Genomic DNA, 19,382 nt, shown 5'->3' on the forward strand with positions numbered 1-19,382 from the left:
AGCATGGACGAGGAGAATCTAGACTTAACCAACCTGTATTTATTCATGTGTTGCTATCTGATCCTAATAGGCAAGCACGTGTTGACCCCCCAGCAGGTCTTAGCCACATCACTCAGTCTGTCTCAGACAAATTAACTTATTTGTATTCTTCTTGCAGAACTCCTTCTCCAGTGTCTTTCACATGGAATACGAGGAGCTAGGTGAACTCCTAGAAGCCCCGAAAAGGTAAGGCAATGAATCTCTGACAGCCTTGAGCCATACTTCACCAGTTATTAGCATTAATGTTTCCTTGACTTTGCAAACTACATCTTTTCCTCACTCATAGAGGCCTTCAATGATATTTGTGTAACGCACTTGCACAAGGATTCATTATCATATACTCTCACAGAAGGAGGAGCAGAAAAAGAGGGATGTGGGCAATATTTTGGCAGTAGTAGTCTTTTTGTACCCATTCAGTCACTTTGAATTAAAGAGAATAGAAAAAGCAGAGCAGCTCAGTCCAATACTCATAAGTTTGCAGAGCTGATATGTAGCCCAGTGGGATCTTCTTGAGGTAATTCGCCTATTTCACCTGCCAAATACTCAGTTATTTGATTGCCAGCTTTGGGCTCAAAGCTCTTGTTCCCATTAGCCGGGCTCTTTTGGCTCAATATACTGTCTTTAGGATTGATTTGATAGCTCCTCAATCACAACCTGTTTATCATGATTAACTTTTACCGTCAGTCCCAAATGGTCTACAATTGTTCTTTACCTACAGACACCCATGTTTTAGGGTAACATTCAATCTTATTTTATTTGACAGCTGCATTAGTTACATATGTGGAGTAGGACGACTACAGGGGATGGAGATGTGAGGCCAAAAAATGTTCAGTTTCTGACATTTTGAAAATCTAAAAGAGATGCAAGATTAAATTATTTTATCCCAATTTAAGTTAGCTGAGCGCTAAACTGGGAGCTAGCCACTCGACCGGCAGAAGTTGCCCACTCGACCATGCTCGGCTAAGCTCGACTGTAATCTGTGGCTGTCTCTAGTCTCTAGTGCACCTGCTCTACAGGCCCAATGTAGGGCTGGGCGATATAACGACTATGTACAATACATCAATATATTTTCAAGCAAGATATAAATTTAGATAATACCGTATATATTGATATAGGGTCAAGTTGCGTTACATTACATACATACCAGTGTGCATTTCTCCTCTCTCACACTCTCCACACAGCTCCGCTCTACTCATTCACTCACAAGTTCTCCACCAACACCAAGAGAGACACAGAGCTGCTACTCTGTCTAATTTGTCTCTTAATTAGTCTACAGTGTGACATCGGTCTATATGTTGCACACGCTATGCTAAATCAGTCTGTGAGATTAATGAAACAACCGCAGCAGCATACAATATGTACAGTACAGCGCTGTGCTGCATGTGTGGGAAACAGAACTGCTTGATTATGTCAGATGAGCGTTTGTTTGTTAGTTTGTGTGTAAGGTAGATCATACCACATCGCCATTCCTCTTGGTAGTTGTAGTCTAATGTGTGACATTTAGACAGCACCTGGATGCAGGAGACAGATGTGTTTAAAAAAAATGCAGTGACAACACAGACGTTTCATATACAAGAGACATATATAATATGGACAAAGTGTCTCTCCTTCCCTCCCTCGGCCTCTCTGTTGATGCTATATGCATAAATAAGATTAACAGCCTAAATAAATAAAAAGATTGAAATCATTTTCCAGCACTAGATTCATTTGAAAAGCCATGGAAAACCACTTTTAACTCCCCCCCACAAAGATTTTTAATTGTTCCAAACTACAATGGATTGAGGCCTACTTTATACTTTTATACTCATGTTATAGTTTTGTGTCCCGTGCTGCAAACCTTTAAACCTCTGTAGCTCCAGTGCTATGTGCTATGTGCTATGGGCGGCAGTAGCTCAGTCCATAGGGACTTGGTTTGGGAACCGGAGGGTCGCCAGTTCGAGTCCCCGTCCGGACCAAATATGGAGAGTTAACTGGTGGCAGGAGAGGTGCCAGTTCACCTCCTGGGCACTGCCGAGGTGCCCTTGAGCTTGGGGTGCCTGACCAAGGCAGCCCCCTCACTCTGACATCTCTCCACTTTGTGCATGTATAAGTCCTGTTTGTGTGTGTATTTCAATGACAATTACAAAAAGAGTGAAAAAATTGAATTGAATATATATATATATATATATATATATATATACATATATATATATATATATATATATATATATAGTGTATTGCCATCCAACGTGAAAATAGATATAAATCTTTTTCATATTGCCCAGCCCTAGCCCAATGAAGTGGAAGCAGCACTGATCATCCAGGTAATTTCATTCTGCAGAAATACAGCTTTTTTAACTTCATGCGCCACTGAGCAGCTTTCACAGGAATGAATGAGGTTCCGCCACCAATGCTGTATCCAGGTGTCTTAATATATCCATGGGGTCGCATGCTATTGTGTTCCTGATAACGCTACATTGTGAAGAACAAATCTATGTTAAAATTGGCAGGAGGAAACCTAGTTAATGTTAGCTGTGAGCTGTTAGCAGCTCATGGCTGGATCTAACAGCTTATGGAGGTTGCACTGAGTAACATTATGATGCATTCAAGCTCTATTCAATAAAAGTGAGTATTAGGCAAAGGTACATTACTATAACGTTCTCATGTAGTTTTTGGTGAGGAACATGATGAAAAACAGCTGTTTGAAGGAGAAATATGTTTACATTTTCACAGCAATATAAAATAGACATCAGAGAGGGAATTAGGATATATATATATATATATATATATATATATAGATACGTATATATATATATATATATGCATATACATATATAGTAAAGAGGCTTTTGAAGCAGTTTTTTTTTAACGTGAAAGGTTATGTTAAAGGTTGTGTCATAAATTTCTATGATTGAATTTGTACTCATTCAAAGGAAGTGTAATGGAGGGCTTAATTACTTTGTAACAGCTAAGTTATTTTTGTAGTGTAGATTTCTTTGTTTCCCTGGCACCAAAGGGGGAATAAATAGCAACAAAAACAAAATAAACCACAATATAAAAACATCAGTATCAGCAACCGTCCAAAATGTTATTTTAAACATCGGTATGACTGTTGGTATCGCTGTGGGTGTGGGTATCGGTATCGATATCGGTATCTGTATCGGTATTGGCCCAGAATTTTTAAATTGGTGTATCTCTAGACACATGGTTTGCTTTATTCACCAAAGCGATTTTCCTGGAAAAGGAACACTAATGACTACAGTTCATAAACAGCAGAAGTCCTACTTCTTTTCCCCGTTGATGATAATGATGATGATGATGATGAAAATTATGATGTTTCTTAAACAGCACGACTATCAAAGAGAAGAAAGAAAGAACATAAAAAGACACAGAAGAGAAATGCAGATAGAGCAGCCAAACCGTGAATCAAATGATATAAGGATTTACAGGCAGGATGAGTCAAGGGTCAGGATGAGAAGAAAAGGATTGGAGGAGGCTACAGCTGCAGAGCTTCCTGACATCAAGTCGTACTCCAGCCAAGAGGAGCAAATAAACTGTAATCTGATTTAAAATGCAATGAGATAGACCCCCCCCCAGCTCCTCTTGTCTCCAGGGTGGCCTGGCCTCCCCAGTCAGTTGCTACGCAGCATCTAAAATTCAATCTTAATCTCAGTCCAAGCAACACCATTTGACTGTGTGTGTGCATGTGTGTGAACACTTGTGTTTGCTATGTGATGTAATTTACCAATACATAGGGCCGATACTCGTCTTTCATTAGGTTTTGCCCATGGGCTACCTGAAATAACAGATAAGCTACAGTTTGATGGATTACCTAATTATAGTAGAATTTATGAAAAATATTCCAGGTGTGTGAGAACCCCTCAACTGATTTGATAGTAATCAGACCAGATCAGATTTCACTTAAGTATGCATGTGCTTCAGATACAACTGCTGTGTAGGTTTCCCACACTGAATAAGAAGCTTCTCCCTCCTGACAAGAATAAAAATCTAGACGATATTTATCCTATCCTCGATAGCAGAAATAGCGAAACTCACAAATATTGGTCTAAGTTTCAGCTCACAGGTGCTTCAATCAAATCTTCTTGTATCAGGCTGTGAGCAACCATGGCATGTGATGGTATTAATGAGGATACTCAAAGGAGCAGGCAAGGATTCTTATAAGACATTCATTCATCCATCCATTTTCATCCGCTTATCAGAGGCCAGGTCACGAGGGCAGCAGGCTGAGCAAAGCACCCCAGACTTCCCTCTCCTCAGCAACACTTTCCAGCTTCTCCTGGGGGACCCCAAGGAGTTCCCAAGCCAGATGAGATACGTAACTCCTCCAGTGTGTTCTGGGTCTGCCTGGGGGCCTCTGACCAGTTGGACAGGTCCAAAATAACTCTAAGAGGGGGCACCCAGGAGGCATCCTGCTCAGATGCCCGAACCAGCTCAACTGACCCCTTTTGACTCAAAGGAGCAGCGGCTCTACTCCGAGCTCCCTATGAATGTCTGAGCTTACCCTATCTCTAAGGCTGAGGCAGAGGAAACTCATTTTGGCCGCTTGTATCCGCAATCTCATTCTTATAAGACAAACAAAACAAAATAAAAAGGCATATGATTTTAAATAATAAAACTCTGGTTTGACCAAAAAAGTATATCCTAACTTAAGGTCCACTTACTAGCCTATTCAAGAGCTTTCAACCTCATTTCATGGTCTTCATCAGCAGATGGAGTTTGCTTAGTTGTCATAAAGATGGTTCAGTATTTTTCATTCCCAATGGGTCAAATACCGTCTTTTTGCCAGTGATCTTGATATCAGACACCATCACACCGAGGCACCCTTGGCAGCAGTTTTCAAATCAGGGGGCAACAACCCAACTCTTTAAAAACTGCTGCTTTGTCAGTGGATGTTGGCATCAGATACAGACACACAGAGGCACCTTTTGCAGCAGTACGGTATACACTGGGCTGCGTCAGTTTGTAATGCCAGCCGCAAACCAACAGTCAATGGAGTTACATGACGTAATACATGATGTACATCACATGGTGTGACATTGGCCTCTAGTTTCACAGACCGGGCGAGGTCACCAACTGGGTGTGGCCAGGCGGATTTTACACCATAAATGTGTGAATGGATGTACTCCCTTACAGTTCACATAAGTGATGGCCTGAGTATCTGGGGCGCGCAACTGTACATGTGTCAATTGCTCCCAGTACCCCAGGGAATCCACATTTCAACAAGACCTTGTTTCGTTTCCAGCTGGCTCTCAGGTGTGGATGGAAAAATTATGTGCTCATTTGCATGTCGGACTAGACTAGATGTCACTGCATGTATAGCCGAACTGACAGCTCTCTGACTGATCCCCGCCACCGCGGCCACGGTGTGCTGGAAAGACCCGGTGGCGAAGAAGGTTAGAGCCACTGTCACCTTTACAACAACAGGGAGAGCACAGGTGCCACCAGGGTGCGCATCAGACGCCACGATGCGCGTCACCACTTGGACCACCTCGCGGGGTAGATGTAATTTGTTCCTGTGTAATGAAAAGGAGTACGACATGAAATGACAATTACATTGGACACGGCGGTATTCCAGTCATTATTCATGTGGCACACCTGCATTCCAGCTCTGTCATGCCCGAATAGGATGTCCTTTGATGGTACACCCTCTCTGCGTAAGTCCTCCTCCTCCTCCTCTCAATAATGTACTCCATCTTTGTAGATCACGTTAAGCAAGAACATTTTAACATTTGTATAGGCAATCACATGAAGCACATAAACCCTTAAGACACTGAACATAACTTAAAATTTGTTGACAGCGTTTCTCTCGTGCGCGCGCTCTCTCTTTCTCTCTCGCTTTCTCACTCTGTTTTCTTTTGACTTTCCTAAGATGACAGATGCTGAATATATACTCCCTATCTGATGCTGTGGCTGTTTGTGGTTGGCTGAGAGGGATGTGAACCCTTTAGTTTTCAGCTGTGTTAATCAAATCAGGTTGGGTTTCCATTACGCGTGCCAAACGGTGGCAATCCCCTTTGATCTGACATCAGATGTGACAGGACAGTCGATATAGAGATACATTTATATGCTGATTGCCGATAGTTGCATTGAATAGTGTTTTTTGTGGGTNCTTTTGGCATGAAACTGTCACTGCGCCAAGCTGGATCTGTCGACACCTCCCCCTGCTGCGCCGCCACACCCATCTCAGTGCACCTCGGTCTGCCAAACAACTAAACTGAGCATGCCTCGGGTTGCGCTGCTCGAAACTAGCTCTGCGCGGGGTTCGCCACCCTGCGCCTTGCCAGGAAACTAGAGGCCATTATGTTAGTAAGTGGTAAATGGACCTGCACCTCTCTAGTATTCCAACCACTTAAAGTGCTTTTACACTACATTTCACATTCACCCATTCACACACACAGCCACATACTGGTGGCCGAGGCTACCATACCTGGTGCCACCTGCTACTCAGTAACCATTCACACACTCCTATACACCAATGGGACAGCCACCTGGAGGAATTTGGGGTTCAGTATCTTGTCCATGGATACTTTGACATGTAGACTGGAGGAGCAGGGGCTCAAACCACCTATCTTCTGATTAGTGGACGACCCGCTCTACTTCCTAGCCACAGATGTGGCAACTGTACTTATTTTTAACTAAACCAGGATGTTTTTTGGAAACCTAACTCTATTCTAGGCTTGTGCCGGTTTGAAAATTTTCCAACCGGTTTGATTTAAAGCCAAATATCTAACCGAACTCATATATCGAATTATATACCTAATTTTACCACTGGGGGTCGCATTTGAGCTATTTTTCCCAATAAAAGCCCATTATAGATGTAATGCGCTTCCAATCCATTAGGTGGCGGTAATGCTGTATTAACCGCCAATACACACAAGGTTACACAAGAAGAAGAAGACGCAGAACGACACCAAGGAACCTTCCTCCGACCAAAGAGCATGGATACCAAGAGGCGAAGCTCCGTTGAATTTTTGCCAACAGCCACTAGGGGCGCCATTTTGGACTGTTGAGCTTGGACTGTTGCGCCCAGACAACATGCAAGATGTCAAGGAGAGAGGAGAAAAAAAGTAAAAGAAAACAGTGTAGTGAAATTAACTGCAACAACTATCAGTGGAACACCCCGCACCTGGCCTTCCACCGTTTCCCGAAGGATCCCGACAAGTAAGAACTCCTGACGTGTAAGTTTTGAAGTGTTTTAATATCAATTTAATATTTCAGTTTTGGAGGGAAGGTAACACACACACACACACATATATACATATATATATATATATATGGCCTCTTGGACCATTTATATCAGAATTGATTACTGCTTTAGCATTAAAATATATCATATTAAAATAGCCTATATATTATTATTATTATTATTATTATTATTACTGTCCCCTTACTGTACAAACTGTAAATAAATCTTTATTCCTGACTATGTGACATCGCCATTAATGTGTTTCTAGTTAAAATATTGATTTCTTTTTTTAATTTTTTGGTATTTTGGCTTATGGGGTGATTTTGAAGGAGTAATTAAGTTAATCTGCTCATAAGTGGATGTAATATGTAGAGATGCCATCTAGGCCGTTTTTCTTCATTTTGTTGTTTTTTAAAGTCTATATTTTGCTTTACAAAAACGTGAAAAAGCAACTGTGACCAAGCTATCACGAGGTGAGTAGCATTGTAAGCATAATTAATAGCGATATACTTCAGTTTGTCTGTGTGTTTTTGTATGCAAGCGGGTCTGCTGCGGTCTGCTGACAGTCCAAAATGGCGGCGGTAGGACGAAACCATGGGCGAGTCTGTTGCTATGGGGCGTTCTATTGAGCTTCGCCTCTTGGTATCCGTGCTCTTTGCTCCGACTCCGCTCTCTCAGTGGAGACACAGCGGTTGAGAGGGCCAAGCGAGAGGACGTTCCTGTAGTAGTTCCAGCCCCCCAAATAATACCAGGAACTTCTTCAGTGGAAACGGGTTACTAGGGCAACAAACTGAATGACTGCTGACTCCCTCGCATTTTTCCCCGCCCCCAATGAAATTTGATCTCTTGCAGCAGCAGCAGCAGACAGCTGAGCGGAGCAGAGCTGCGGAGTCCCTCTGAAGACTCTGAGACAAACTAAACAAAACACTTGTAGGCTCCTCCACTTCATTTATAAACAAACATAAACCTTATTAAGTTGTCATAATGCATGTTACAATGCAAGATAAGTTGAATATAGTCCCTTGACACGCCGCCGATGTGAAAAGCTTTTTTTTTTTTTTTATCCGGTTGACGTGAATTAAACCCGGTGGAGCTCTTAAACCGGACCGAACCGAGGCACAAGCCTACTCTATTCCTTTGTTGTCTAAGCATAAGAAAGTAAACCTAAAACTGAAGTGTTTTACCTACGTTGGAAGTTTAATGGAAAAGACTGTATGCATGTGATGAGCAGAAACTGATAATTTCCTGTGAAAACAGAGGTGTATTTTGAAAGATACAATGCATGTTACGAGCATAAACACACTATAGTTCCGTGTATCAAACTTCTTCTAAAACGACTAAAAAGGGCTCGTTTTTCGAATTAATGTTTCAACATGTTTATTTTAAATGCACGTGCAGAAATGCCAGCTTCAGGGTTTCTGTAACGTTTATTTGTTCACTTTTACCGGGTAGGCTACTGACCCCCTATAGACTTCAATTGTATTTGCTAAGCTAAGCCGCAATACTAACCGCTGAGACCCAGCCACTGGATGTACAGACACAAAAAAGATATCAATCATGTTGTCTCAGTATGAAAATGATAGAGAAAGGGCATAACTCCCAAATCGTCAGAGTATTCTTTTAATACTGATGTATCTTTGTGTTCTTTGTGTACTGACAACAGCACCGCAAACAATCAGGTTTTATTGACTCTGTGTTTTGCAGTAATACCTGCTCCTGGCAACGATGCAGCAAAGAGACATGAAGTCAATAAAACCTGATAGAAAACACAGTTTGTGAACCCCCCTTTTTTGGTAAAACAGATAGACCTGTCAGGACTCGTGAGGTTCCTGTCTTAAAACACAGTTTTCCAAGGTCTGAGCAGTTAAACCCAGCGAGTGGATATTCTCCAAATCCAAGCTGTTATATCTGTGTATGCATACAGAGGAAAATGGGCGGTTATTAAAATCCCAGCAGTGTCAGGGATGACACAAACCAGATGTCTTATCTTGTGTCATCCTCCATAACGTCACTTTTTTTTTTACAGCTTGCTGTCATGGCTGTCTCTTCCCTATTTAGATCCCAAAACTGACTTGAAATTACAGCTGTGTGTTTGTGCTGTGTTGTGTTTGGGCTGCGATATGGCAAAACCGGGCAGCTCCAACTGGGCCCTGCAGGAAGCTAGCTTTGACCAGCTGAAACCACAGGACGCTTTTTATAGTGCATTAACCCAAGGCTGTGGCTTCACAACGACATGGTCTCTTTCACTGAAACTTGAAGTTCAGTCAAGTCATTTGAAGTTAACAAAGTAGGGCGATTGACTCTTTCTGGATCTAGAGTTTGACTGTGGCGTAGTGCTGTCATGGTTTTTAGTGAAGCCGGTAGGCTTTCAGGGCTCATTTAAGTCAATCATAGAGAGAGAGAAAGGAAATGTGCATTTTAGTGTGTTTGGGTAATTAAACTCGAGCACAGATGCACGTGCTGTGCAGCATGTCCATCTGAAGTGTGTGTGTGTGTGTGTGTGTGTGTGTGTGACAGAGAGAGAGAAAGAGAGAAAAAGAGAAAAAGAGACAGACAGAGAGAGAAAGAGGGAGAGAGTTGAGACCAGTATGGATAGAACACATTGTTGTAATTAGTCTGAAGCCACACACACACACACACACACACACACACACACACACACACACACACACACTTATGTCTGCAGAGATGGAAGAAGTATTCAGATCTTTGACTTAGGTAAAAGTACAATGAGATGTTACTAAAGTTAATGTACACAAGTTTTTTCAGCAAAATACACTGAAATGTAGTGAAAGTAAAGCGTGCTTCACAGAGAACACTCCTGTCAGAATGTTATATTGATAATACACTGTAATGTTGGATATATGGGGGTTCCAGTTCGAAGGGCTTTGACTTCTTTCGTTTTTGCAAATTCCCATGAGACAGTGCATCATAGAGACATGAATTTTTCAGCAATAATTGGAAGTTGTGTTCTTCTCAAGAAATATGATACTAATTGGCCTGATGGTCAATAGTTAAGGGCCAAAGATTCCAGTTTTTTTAAAGGATATGCCCCTCACACCGTAAGTCCAAGTGACTTGAAATCCGGAACACAAGTGCAGGTCAGTGTGCTCTACAAATAACACACAAAAAACATTAAGGTCCCACGCCATTTTGAATTTTTTGAAAAACACATTTTTGACATCTCCTCCCAAACCCTTGGTCTGATTCATACAAAATTTTCTGCAGATCACTACTGGACCAAGCTTATCAAAAGTTGTTTAAAGCTTGGTGCTCTCTCATTGCATTTTGAGGATATTTACAAATTAACTTTAAAAGGGGTCTCGCTCTGCACATAGATAGACCTAAGTCCATAACCATTGGGCCAATCATAACAAAACTTGTAGGATATGTCCATGCAAGTACCTTTAACAATACCCTGAATGTTCCATTCAAATCACCACTTGGGGGTGCTACACATGCAAAATGGTTGTGGCATAACACAAATCAGACTATAAATCAGAAAGTGTTTATTCAATTATTACAAACCTTGCGGAGTATGTTAATTTCTAATGTCAAACCATGTGTGTAAAATTAATTTGAAATTGGTCAGTAGATGGCACCACCAGTTCCAAACAGGTGCATCGGCCTTTTGCAAAATTTGGCCATAAATCAATCAGTTTGTTAAAACGTCACCAAACTCAGTGTACTTTTTTAACTAAGCCATTGTAGCATGTCCCCACAATGTTTCTCCAAATTGAAAAATAGAAAGCAACAGTGTTTCCATAGAAGAATATGGCCTGGTAAATTTGTATGTAAATGAATGAGCATCTGTCTGATTGTCAAAAAAATATGTTATTTATCTTTAATGCAGGTGTCGTAAACTGTCAAAGATCTTGATCCGACCCAGATTTCAAGTTTTAAAAATCCATGCTGGCTTGAGCCCTGGAATCACTGCTTGCAGCTATATTGTCGTGATTTGTCTTTGGGAGCAAACGTAGGTATTTTACACAGAAATTGTTTGTCTAAGCATTGCATCATATTTTATAAGATACTGATATGTTTTACTCCTCCACTAGAACTAGTAATTAAAGTTGTTAGAGAAATGTAATGGAGTAGAAAGTTCAGTATTCCCTTCCAAAATGTAATCAAGTTCCTACTTGACAAGCATATAAAGAAAATACTGGCAAAGCACAAGTACTTTACTATTGTGCTTGAGTGAATGGACTTAATTACATTCAGGCACTACTTTCAGGTTTATTTTCTTCTCCCTAACACACAGCCACCAAAACATGCATTTTCTATTTGTCGTTCTTTCTGTCATCCACTAACACACTCTCATATTGTCTCCCTCACTCTCTCTCTCACATACACACAAACACACGCACACATGAACACACACTGTCTGGCCGCAGTACTACAGCCAAAATCCACTGGCTTTTGCCTTGACCTCATGTTATGTTTATATATCCATTTTCCATCATTTATCATGCGGTATTATAGCTTACACTGTGGTTGAACTTGGAGTGACTAAAGATAACAAACAGGCTTACTAAGCACTGACAGACGTGACTGACGGTTTCAGCTTTCAGACCTGAGCCAGGGTGCAGGGTGGACTCAGGTGCAGCTTTCCAGCTGCAGTTCTCTCATTTACCAGCAGATGTTTTATTATTCAGTGCTTTTAGCCTGGAGCTTTAGGAAGCAGGTTTAGGGTTGCGTCGCCTGCTAGATTAAATCCAAGCAGTCGGTGGGCAAAGCTGTGTGAAAGAATAGTCAAAATCAATCTCTGAAAACACAATGAGTCATTTTTAACCTCTTGGTTCCACAGATTGATTACAGGGAAAAGTGGCTCCACACATATTCAGCTCATGACAGCTTTCTAGTTCTTGTTAAAAACACCAGTAAGGTGTTTGTTTGTTTTTTTCCCCTTTTTTTTTCAATCTCGGAATTAGAGTGATTTATCCTGGAAATCCAGACTCAAATCTAGAAAGATTTTGAGTCTGGCCCTCACCGATACACCCTTCCTACCCAACGGGCGGCACTAACTGAGGCATATTAAATTCCACTACACGCAACTGGATAGCATGATGGCCAATCAGAGCAAAAAACAAGATGACATATTCATTGCACTAAGCCCCATTTGTTTGTCCATCAGTGGGGCTAACTGATATATTATGCTTTTGCCGTATCCCGTCTTCAAAATGGCAAAAACTTCCTTCCTGGAAGCGAAGGCTTCTAGGGCAGTCTTCTGCTCCTCTCTTAAGGAAAAAGATAAGTGTAGTTGGCTTAGCGTTTCTTCCAAAGCTAAATGGAATGGACGCCGTCCTTCAGCTGCAGCTGCCATCTTGGCTGTTTACTTTCCGACTTTACTTTACGCCTGCCCAGAGCCCGCCTCTGTCAGATAGACTGATCTGATTGGTCCGATGGCGATTCACCGGGCTCTGCTTGTTGGGGCCAGATCCCAGTGCAGAGCAAATTCTAATTTGCTAGGGGCGGGGCATCTCGATTTCCAGGTTAGCAGTGATTCACAATTTTTGAAAAACCTGTTTTGTTGACTGTTTTATACCGGTATTGACTGCTGACTCCTCCTCTTAACCAACCAGTAGGGGTCACAAATTTGACCAAATTTGTCTTGGTTAAATCAACAAGCCTCACCATCTGTTGCAGGCCACATTTCAGTCTTCATTGTGGCTCAAAAACTGACATCCATAGAACAGTTTGGTCTTATTTTGAAGTGGAGAATCTGCAGATTCATCCCATACCGTTATGATCCCGTGTTATAACTAATAAAGTTGAGTACGATAGGAGATGAATAAGTACCCCGTTTTTGTCATCCTGGCTGTCATGGCTACAACTCAGTTTTGTTCCATCGGCTGCACAGTGTCATATCATATCAGGGGCCATATTCAAAAAGCTTCCTACTACAAAGAGTTGCTCCTAGAGACAAAATTCTTTTTGTCTCTAGGAGCATTTTGTTTTGTAGGCCAAACAGCTACTTGATCACCACACCCGCCTTTGTCTTTCTCTTTTCTCTCTCTCTCTCTCACACACACACACACACACCAAGCTTGTATATAGTTAGTTAGAATTTGTNCTTGATCACCACACCCGCCTTTGTCTTTCTCTTTTTTCTCTCTCTCTCTCACACACACACACACACACACACACACACACACACACACACACACACACATATACACACCAAGCTTGTATATAGTTAGTTAGAATTTGTGTGTTTTGGTTTGCTTTGGTAATTTGTGAATAAATATAATTCCTTGGAATCATACCTGCTGTCTGTTTAATGTTGCACAAGAGTGAATGAATAGTCAACCTCTGCTGCGTCAAGAACTCCGTAATCCTTCAGGCATTACCGTTAATTTTGGTTGTTGTTATTAATTTAATTATTAATCAAACTGGCTATCATTTTTCTCTTTACGGGAATGGTGCCCCACAAGGTGATTTAATGTTAATTAAGTCACATTATTTAACATAATTATTAATTATTAATAATAATTATTAATTATTTCCGATAGCCAATTAAATCCCAACATATTTGATGCCTCCGTGTGAAGCCTAACATGTTGACCCCAACATTTATGGTGCCGTCGAGTGAGGTAAATATATGTTGACCCCAACAACTCCATGGACTCTGTAGTCAGCTTAAACAAGGTTTGACACCATGGCTAAAAAAAAGTGCGCTGTCTACTGAAACACAACATTGGTAAGAGAAAATGTAAACGTAAATAACTAATGGATAACGTGACGACAAGCAGTGGTAAATGTTTGCTTTGCAGTGACAAATCCACAGAGGTAATTACCCAACTCTCAGCTTGAAAAGCATTTTAGCATCTTTAAGCTTATTGTTTTGGTTTCAAAACTGGCAACTTAAATTTCTGCCTTCATGTTTTCCGTCTGTCCATCCGTCAGTTTGTTTGTCCATCCTCTTCTCGGCTATATCCTAGGTTAATGTGGCCATTGTCAATTTATGAAGTTCCAATATCCGTTGTGAAGAGAATTGAAAGGTCAGTTAGCTCCTATATAAGGAAGTGGTTGGGCGCTCCTAGGTGCCTAAGTAGTGTTGCATTGTATGGAAAAGGGATGCTTCAGCTGCCAGTATCTAGTTTAACAGAGGAATTTAAATGTACCAAGGTCAGGACAGAGCTCTTGTTATCTGGGAGTAAGGACGTGGTAGTTAGGAGTGTGATTCCAAATCCAACCAAGGGGAGGAAGTGGAACCCAAGATCGGCAGTTCAGGAGGCAGAGGCAGCTCTTAGGCATGCAGAGATTGTAGGTAATGTTCAGTTTGGCCGGGGAGGCCTGGGGCTTGGCTCAGGCAAACCGGTATGGAATAAAGCAGGTCTCAAAGATAAAAGAAAGCTGGTTGTGGAACAGATACGTAGACAGGAGGAGATATTAAGGGGTGCAAAGGTAGTGGCCCAGGCTAAACAGGGACAGTGGTTGAATTGGGAAAGTGTAGAGAAGAGGAAGCTTAGTTGGAGGGACCTGTGGAGTATGGAGGAGAATCGTATTAGATTCCTGGTAGGGGCTACATACGATGTGTTACCAACCCCCCAGAACCTAAAACTGTGGGTAAATGAGGACCCATCATGCCCATTGTGTTCAGGTACCGCAACCTTAAAGCATATTTTGTCAGGCTGTAAAGTTAGCTTGTCACAAGGCCGATATACATGGTGACATAGCCAGGTGTTGAAATGTTTCGCTAAAGGCATCGAAGGGAAACGAAGACAGGTAAATTCAGAAGGTGTTAAGAATAGGAGTTTAGCAATTCAGTTTGTCCATGAGGGAGAGAAATACGGAAGGGATAAGTTAGTAAGGAGGCAAGGGTTTGGCCGCCTAGAAGGTGCTTGTGATTGGGAAATGCAAGTAGATTTAGGGGGAAAGCTTGTTGTTCCCCAGGAAATAGTTTGTACCAAGCAGAGGCCTGACATAGTGTTTTGGTCAGTCAGTCAACAGATAGTTTATTTCATTGAGCTGACAGTTCCTTGGGAAGACTCGGTAGAAGAAGCCTATGAAAGAAAAAAGCTTAGGTATGCAGACATAGGAGCAGAAGCTGAGCAGCGAGGATGGAAAACTAGGATTTGTCCAGTGGAAGTGGGGTGTAGGGGATTCATAGCAAGATCAGCTGTCTTGCTCCTGGGGGAACTCGGAGTGCGGGGACAGAGTTTGAGGAAGACAGTGAAGGAAATGTCAGATGAAGCAGTCAGAGCAAGTCAGTGGACCTGGAAGAGAAAAAAATAATGTCAGTTGGGGGCCAGCAGGGGGAACTACTAAGCAGGGTACATAACTCCTTGAGATCAGGTGGAGAGATCCACCAATCAGTCCTCTCAGGAGAAAATCCCGGAAGAGGAAGGTTATTTGAGTGTGGGAGTGGCCTATTTGAATCCCTTTTGTTTGAGACCATGCTGCAAGGTGAGTGTGTTTGCTGATCCTGTGAGATTATCTATCTCCTTTAACTTTAGCTTATATTGGAGTTATGCTATGTAGCATGTGAAATAGAGTATGGTGAATGTGCTATGAAAGGTAGTATCAAAACTGTCTCTACCTGGAGCTCGCATGTACGGAGCCTGGGTTTGTTGAAGGTGGCAGTGCTGTTTGGGCTGAGAAAGCCATGTGTAAGTAAGGTAAAGGAGGTTGTTGGGTTGGTGCAGGGAGCAGTGAGACCTGGCATTAGGGGAGTGTCTCTGGGACACCAGAGATCACTGTCTAGTCTCCTGGAGGTGTTGTGGGACCAACTAGACGAAACACTGGTGAAAGGAGGTTCCCACCCGATGACCCCAAAGACATGTTAGTTATCACTGCTCACTGGTCTGTATAGTTAAGCCTTGCCACAATAGCTTATCATAGGGTTATTCACTGAGTGCTGATCCTTTCTCTAGAGCACAAACTTCTTGTGTTTATTTGAATTTGTGAATGTGTTATCTCAAGAATGCCTTGAGAGAATGTCTTCACATTTGGCACAATTGTCCACTTGTATTCAACAATAAACTGATTAGATTTTGGTGGTCATAGGTCAAAGGTCAAGGTGACCTTGTCTGTCTCATGCTCATAAAAGTAATATCTGAATAACACCTGAAAGGATTTTTTTTCAAATTTGGCACAAACGCCCACTTGACTCAAAGCAAAGATACTGTATTATAACAAGATGGCCCAGTTACAATATCCCCCATTGTATGAAATGGTATACATTTCCGGTCTCCTAAGTAGGCGTTGTCCCCCGTAGCCCAATCAAAGACGATGGAGAACCGCCAATCAAAGACGAGTATCCCCAACCTTGCTTGGTTATCGTAGATTAGCTGGGCTAACCATTAGCCATTAGCGGTGTCTGTAATAACTCAGTAACTCAATAAACGGTCCGTGAAAAAAATATTTTTTCCAGCGGATATCTTAGTTACAAAATGATTCAATCTAATCTAATTGTTGAATACAAGTGGACAATTGTGCCAAATGTGAAGACATTCTCTCAAGGCATTCTTGAGATAACACATTCACAAATTCACATTCTCTCAAGGCATTCTTGAGATAACACATTCACAAATTCAAATAAACACAAGAAGTTTGTGCACTAGAGAAAGGATCAGCACTCAGTGAATAACCTCCTAAACCCTATGATAAGCTATTGTGGCACGGCTTAACTATACAGACCAGTGAGCAGTGGTACCTAACATGCTTTGTTGAANCCTTCAACAAACCCAGGCTCCGTACATGCGAGCTCCAGGTAGAGACAGTGCTGATACTACCTTTCCTAGCACATTCACCATACTCTATTTCACATGCTAAATAGCATAACTCCAATATAAGCTAAAGTTAAAGGAGATAGATAATCTCACAGGATCAGCAAACACACTCACCTTGCAGCATGGTCTCAAACAAAAGGGATCTCTCCACCTGATCTCAAGGAGTTATGTACCCTGCTTAGTAGTTCCCCTTGCTGGCCCCCAACTGACATTATTTTTTCTCTTCCAGATCCACTGACTTGCTCTGGCTGCTTCATCTGACATTTCCTTCACTGTCTTCCTCAAACTCTGTCCCCGCACACCGAGTTCCCCCAGGAGCAAGACAGCTGATCTTGCTATGAATCCCCTACACCCCACTTCCACTGGACAATCCAGTATCTTTGGTGAAACTGCACTGATTTCAGCACCAGAGAGGAGCTATCTGTTGCCCCGGATCTCGCGAGAGTGTGTTGTTGAGACAGAGACAGGTCTTGAACAAAGTAAAATTTCTCCTGATTTGTCCGTCTGAAATTTGCCATTTTGGTGTCGGAATGTTCTGGAGATATGTGGCTTGTGATAAATGGGTCCAATATCTGCTTCCGTGACTATGGGGCGAAAGAATCGGCCATAATCTGTAATCAAGTTCATTTCTCCCACTGAAGTCAATGGACTCAGGACCTGCACTCAGCAGACAGACACAGTAAGAGACTAGCAGGTGAACATAATGGAGCATTTAGCAGCCAGAGAGCTAATAGAAGAGTGAATATTGAAAACTTTTGTAATTCTGTTAGAATTTCAAATAAAGTTTTTTGGGTTTGAACAATCCACTGCCAGCTATTATATTCCACTCTTTTGGCTGATGCTTTTGTCCAAAGAGACTTAGAGTTAAATGCATTCACACTTTTAAAATTAGAGGTGTATCATTCCAAACATCGTTCCTGTACAGTCCAAACTCCCGCTGTTCCTGCAGGTGAATTCCATCTCATTATGCAAGGTTCGTAATGAAGTTGTTTGTGCTGTTGTGTGTCTCCTCAGGGACTGTGATGCCAGTCAGATTAACTACATGTACGCCCAGTATGTTAAAAACACCATGCAGCCTCTCAACATTGCAGACATCACAAAGGACCAACGCTTCCCCTGGACAGTCAGTATACATTTTATGTACTTTTCTTTTTTCTTTCCTTTCCTCAGAGTGAGTAATTATACCTCTTGCCCTATGACAGAGTGAAAGCCCAGATCACACCAGCCACCAGATAAAGAGTTTGCTCTGCACTCCCATCAGGAATGGCAAGAAGGACAAAGTCATAGGTGGGATATCTCTCTCTCTCTCTCTCTCTCTCTCTCTCTCTATATATATATATATATATATATATACATATATATATATATATATATATATATATATATATATATATACTGTATATCTCTGTTGGACACCTAACATGGGTTTACACCACCTCTTATCTGTTCATTACAGTAGCTTGGCCACAGTAAGATCTGTTGGAAGAAAACTAGCATGGACAGATATGGGTTTCCAAAATGCGCTGATTTGAAAGATAACAGCAATATTGCCACCTTAGAATTAAAATGATCTATCTGAGATATTAAGCTTCAAATTTTTTGCATTCCAAATAGCAAAAATTATATGTGGAACAATTTTCATGCATGAAAATGACAGACACCCTAAAGTTATTCTAAATGTAAAATATTAAAGATGCAATAAAAACAGAAGGACTGTCCTGATTGTAAACTGAAAGTTTCAAAAAAGTGTTCAAAATGCAGTCCAAGCTGAAAAGTCCGAGGCACTCCGGGGTAATATTAAAAATCCTTTATTAAGCACAGGGATTTCAACGCAACGCGGAACAGGTGGAAACAATCAGGGCAGGGAAGACAATCAGACCAGCAGGAGACACACAAGGGGAAGGGCCAAGTTACCTAAAACGAGAGGGGAGTCAAATTTCAAAATAAAACAGGAAGCCACGAGACAGCATAGACACAAGACAAAAAACTAAACACAACCAGATTTCCTGGACATGACATGCTTGTACTGAACTGAGGGATTTTTGTTTAATAAAAGTTGCAAAAAGAAGATAGACATGTTTTTTTGATGGTTCATTTTGATGGTGCAACATAATTTGTGGTGTTTTGTGGGAACTGATTCAAGCAAGTTGTCAACTAGAAACAAAGGTGTGTTTTTGTGGAGAAGACTGCTTCGCTGTGGACAATGAGGGCAGACAAGCCAGCTAGTCATGTCGGCTAGCAGCAGCAACCAGCTCACAGATGCAGCAGAAAAGAAACATGGAAGGAAAATAAATAAACCACACTTGTTTTCTTCAAGTTGTGAGTAAAACAAAGACTTAATAATTATGGACAGTGAGTGGGAACAATACTGGCTGATGTTGAGAAGAAACTAACTTTAACTTTATCACTCACTGATCTCAGTG

At 41.5% G+C, this 19,382-nt stretch overlaps 1 protein-coding gene and 1 long non-coding RNA gene across 5 annotated transcripts in view; one reads left to right on the forward strand and one right to left on the reverse strand.

Moving 5' to 3' along the window:
- The window catches only part of pde5ab (phosphodiesterase 5A, cGMP-specific, b), a 202,325-nt gene that overhangs the window by 88,705 nt on the left and 94,238 nt on the right, over window positions 1-19,382 (forward strand). For all 3 annotated transcript variants that reach the window (XM_050066938.1, XM_050066939.1, XM_050066940.1), the window contains exons 8-10: window positions 158-225; window positions 17,974-18,082; window positions 18,162-18,246. In XM_050066938.1, coding sequence (XP_049922895.1) covers window positions 158-225; window positions 17,974-18,082; window positions 18,162-18,246 — 262 coding nt within the window. The remainder of the gene's footprint in view (window positions 1-157; window positions 226-17,973; window positions 18,083-18,161; window positions 18,247-19,382) is intronic.
- The window catches only part of LOC126404048 (uncharacterized), a 65,846-nt gene that overhangs the window by 19,157 nt on the left and 27,307 nt on the right, over window positions 1-19,382 (reverse strand). The gene's annotated exons all lie outside the window — the stretch shown is intronic.

The sequence above is a fragment of the Epinephelus moara genome, chromosome 17 (assembly GCF_006386435.1).
Source record: "Epinephelus moara isolate mb chromosome 17, YSFRI_EMoa_1.0, whole genome shotgun sequence".
In the NCBI taxonomy this organism is placed as follows: domain Eukaryota; kingdom Metazoa; phylum Chordata; class Actinopteri; order Perciformes; family Serranidae; genus Epinephelus; species Epinephelus moara.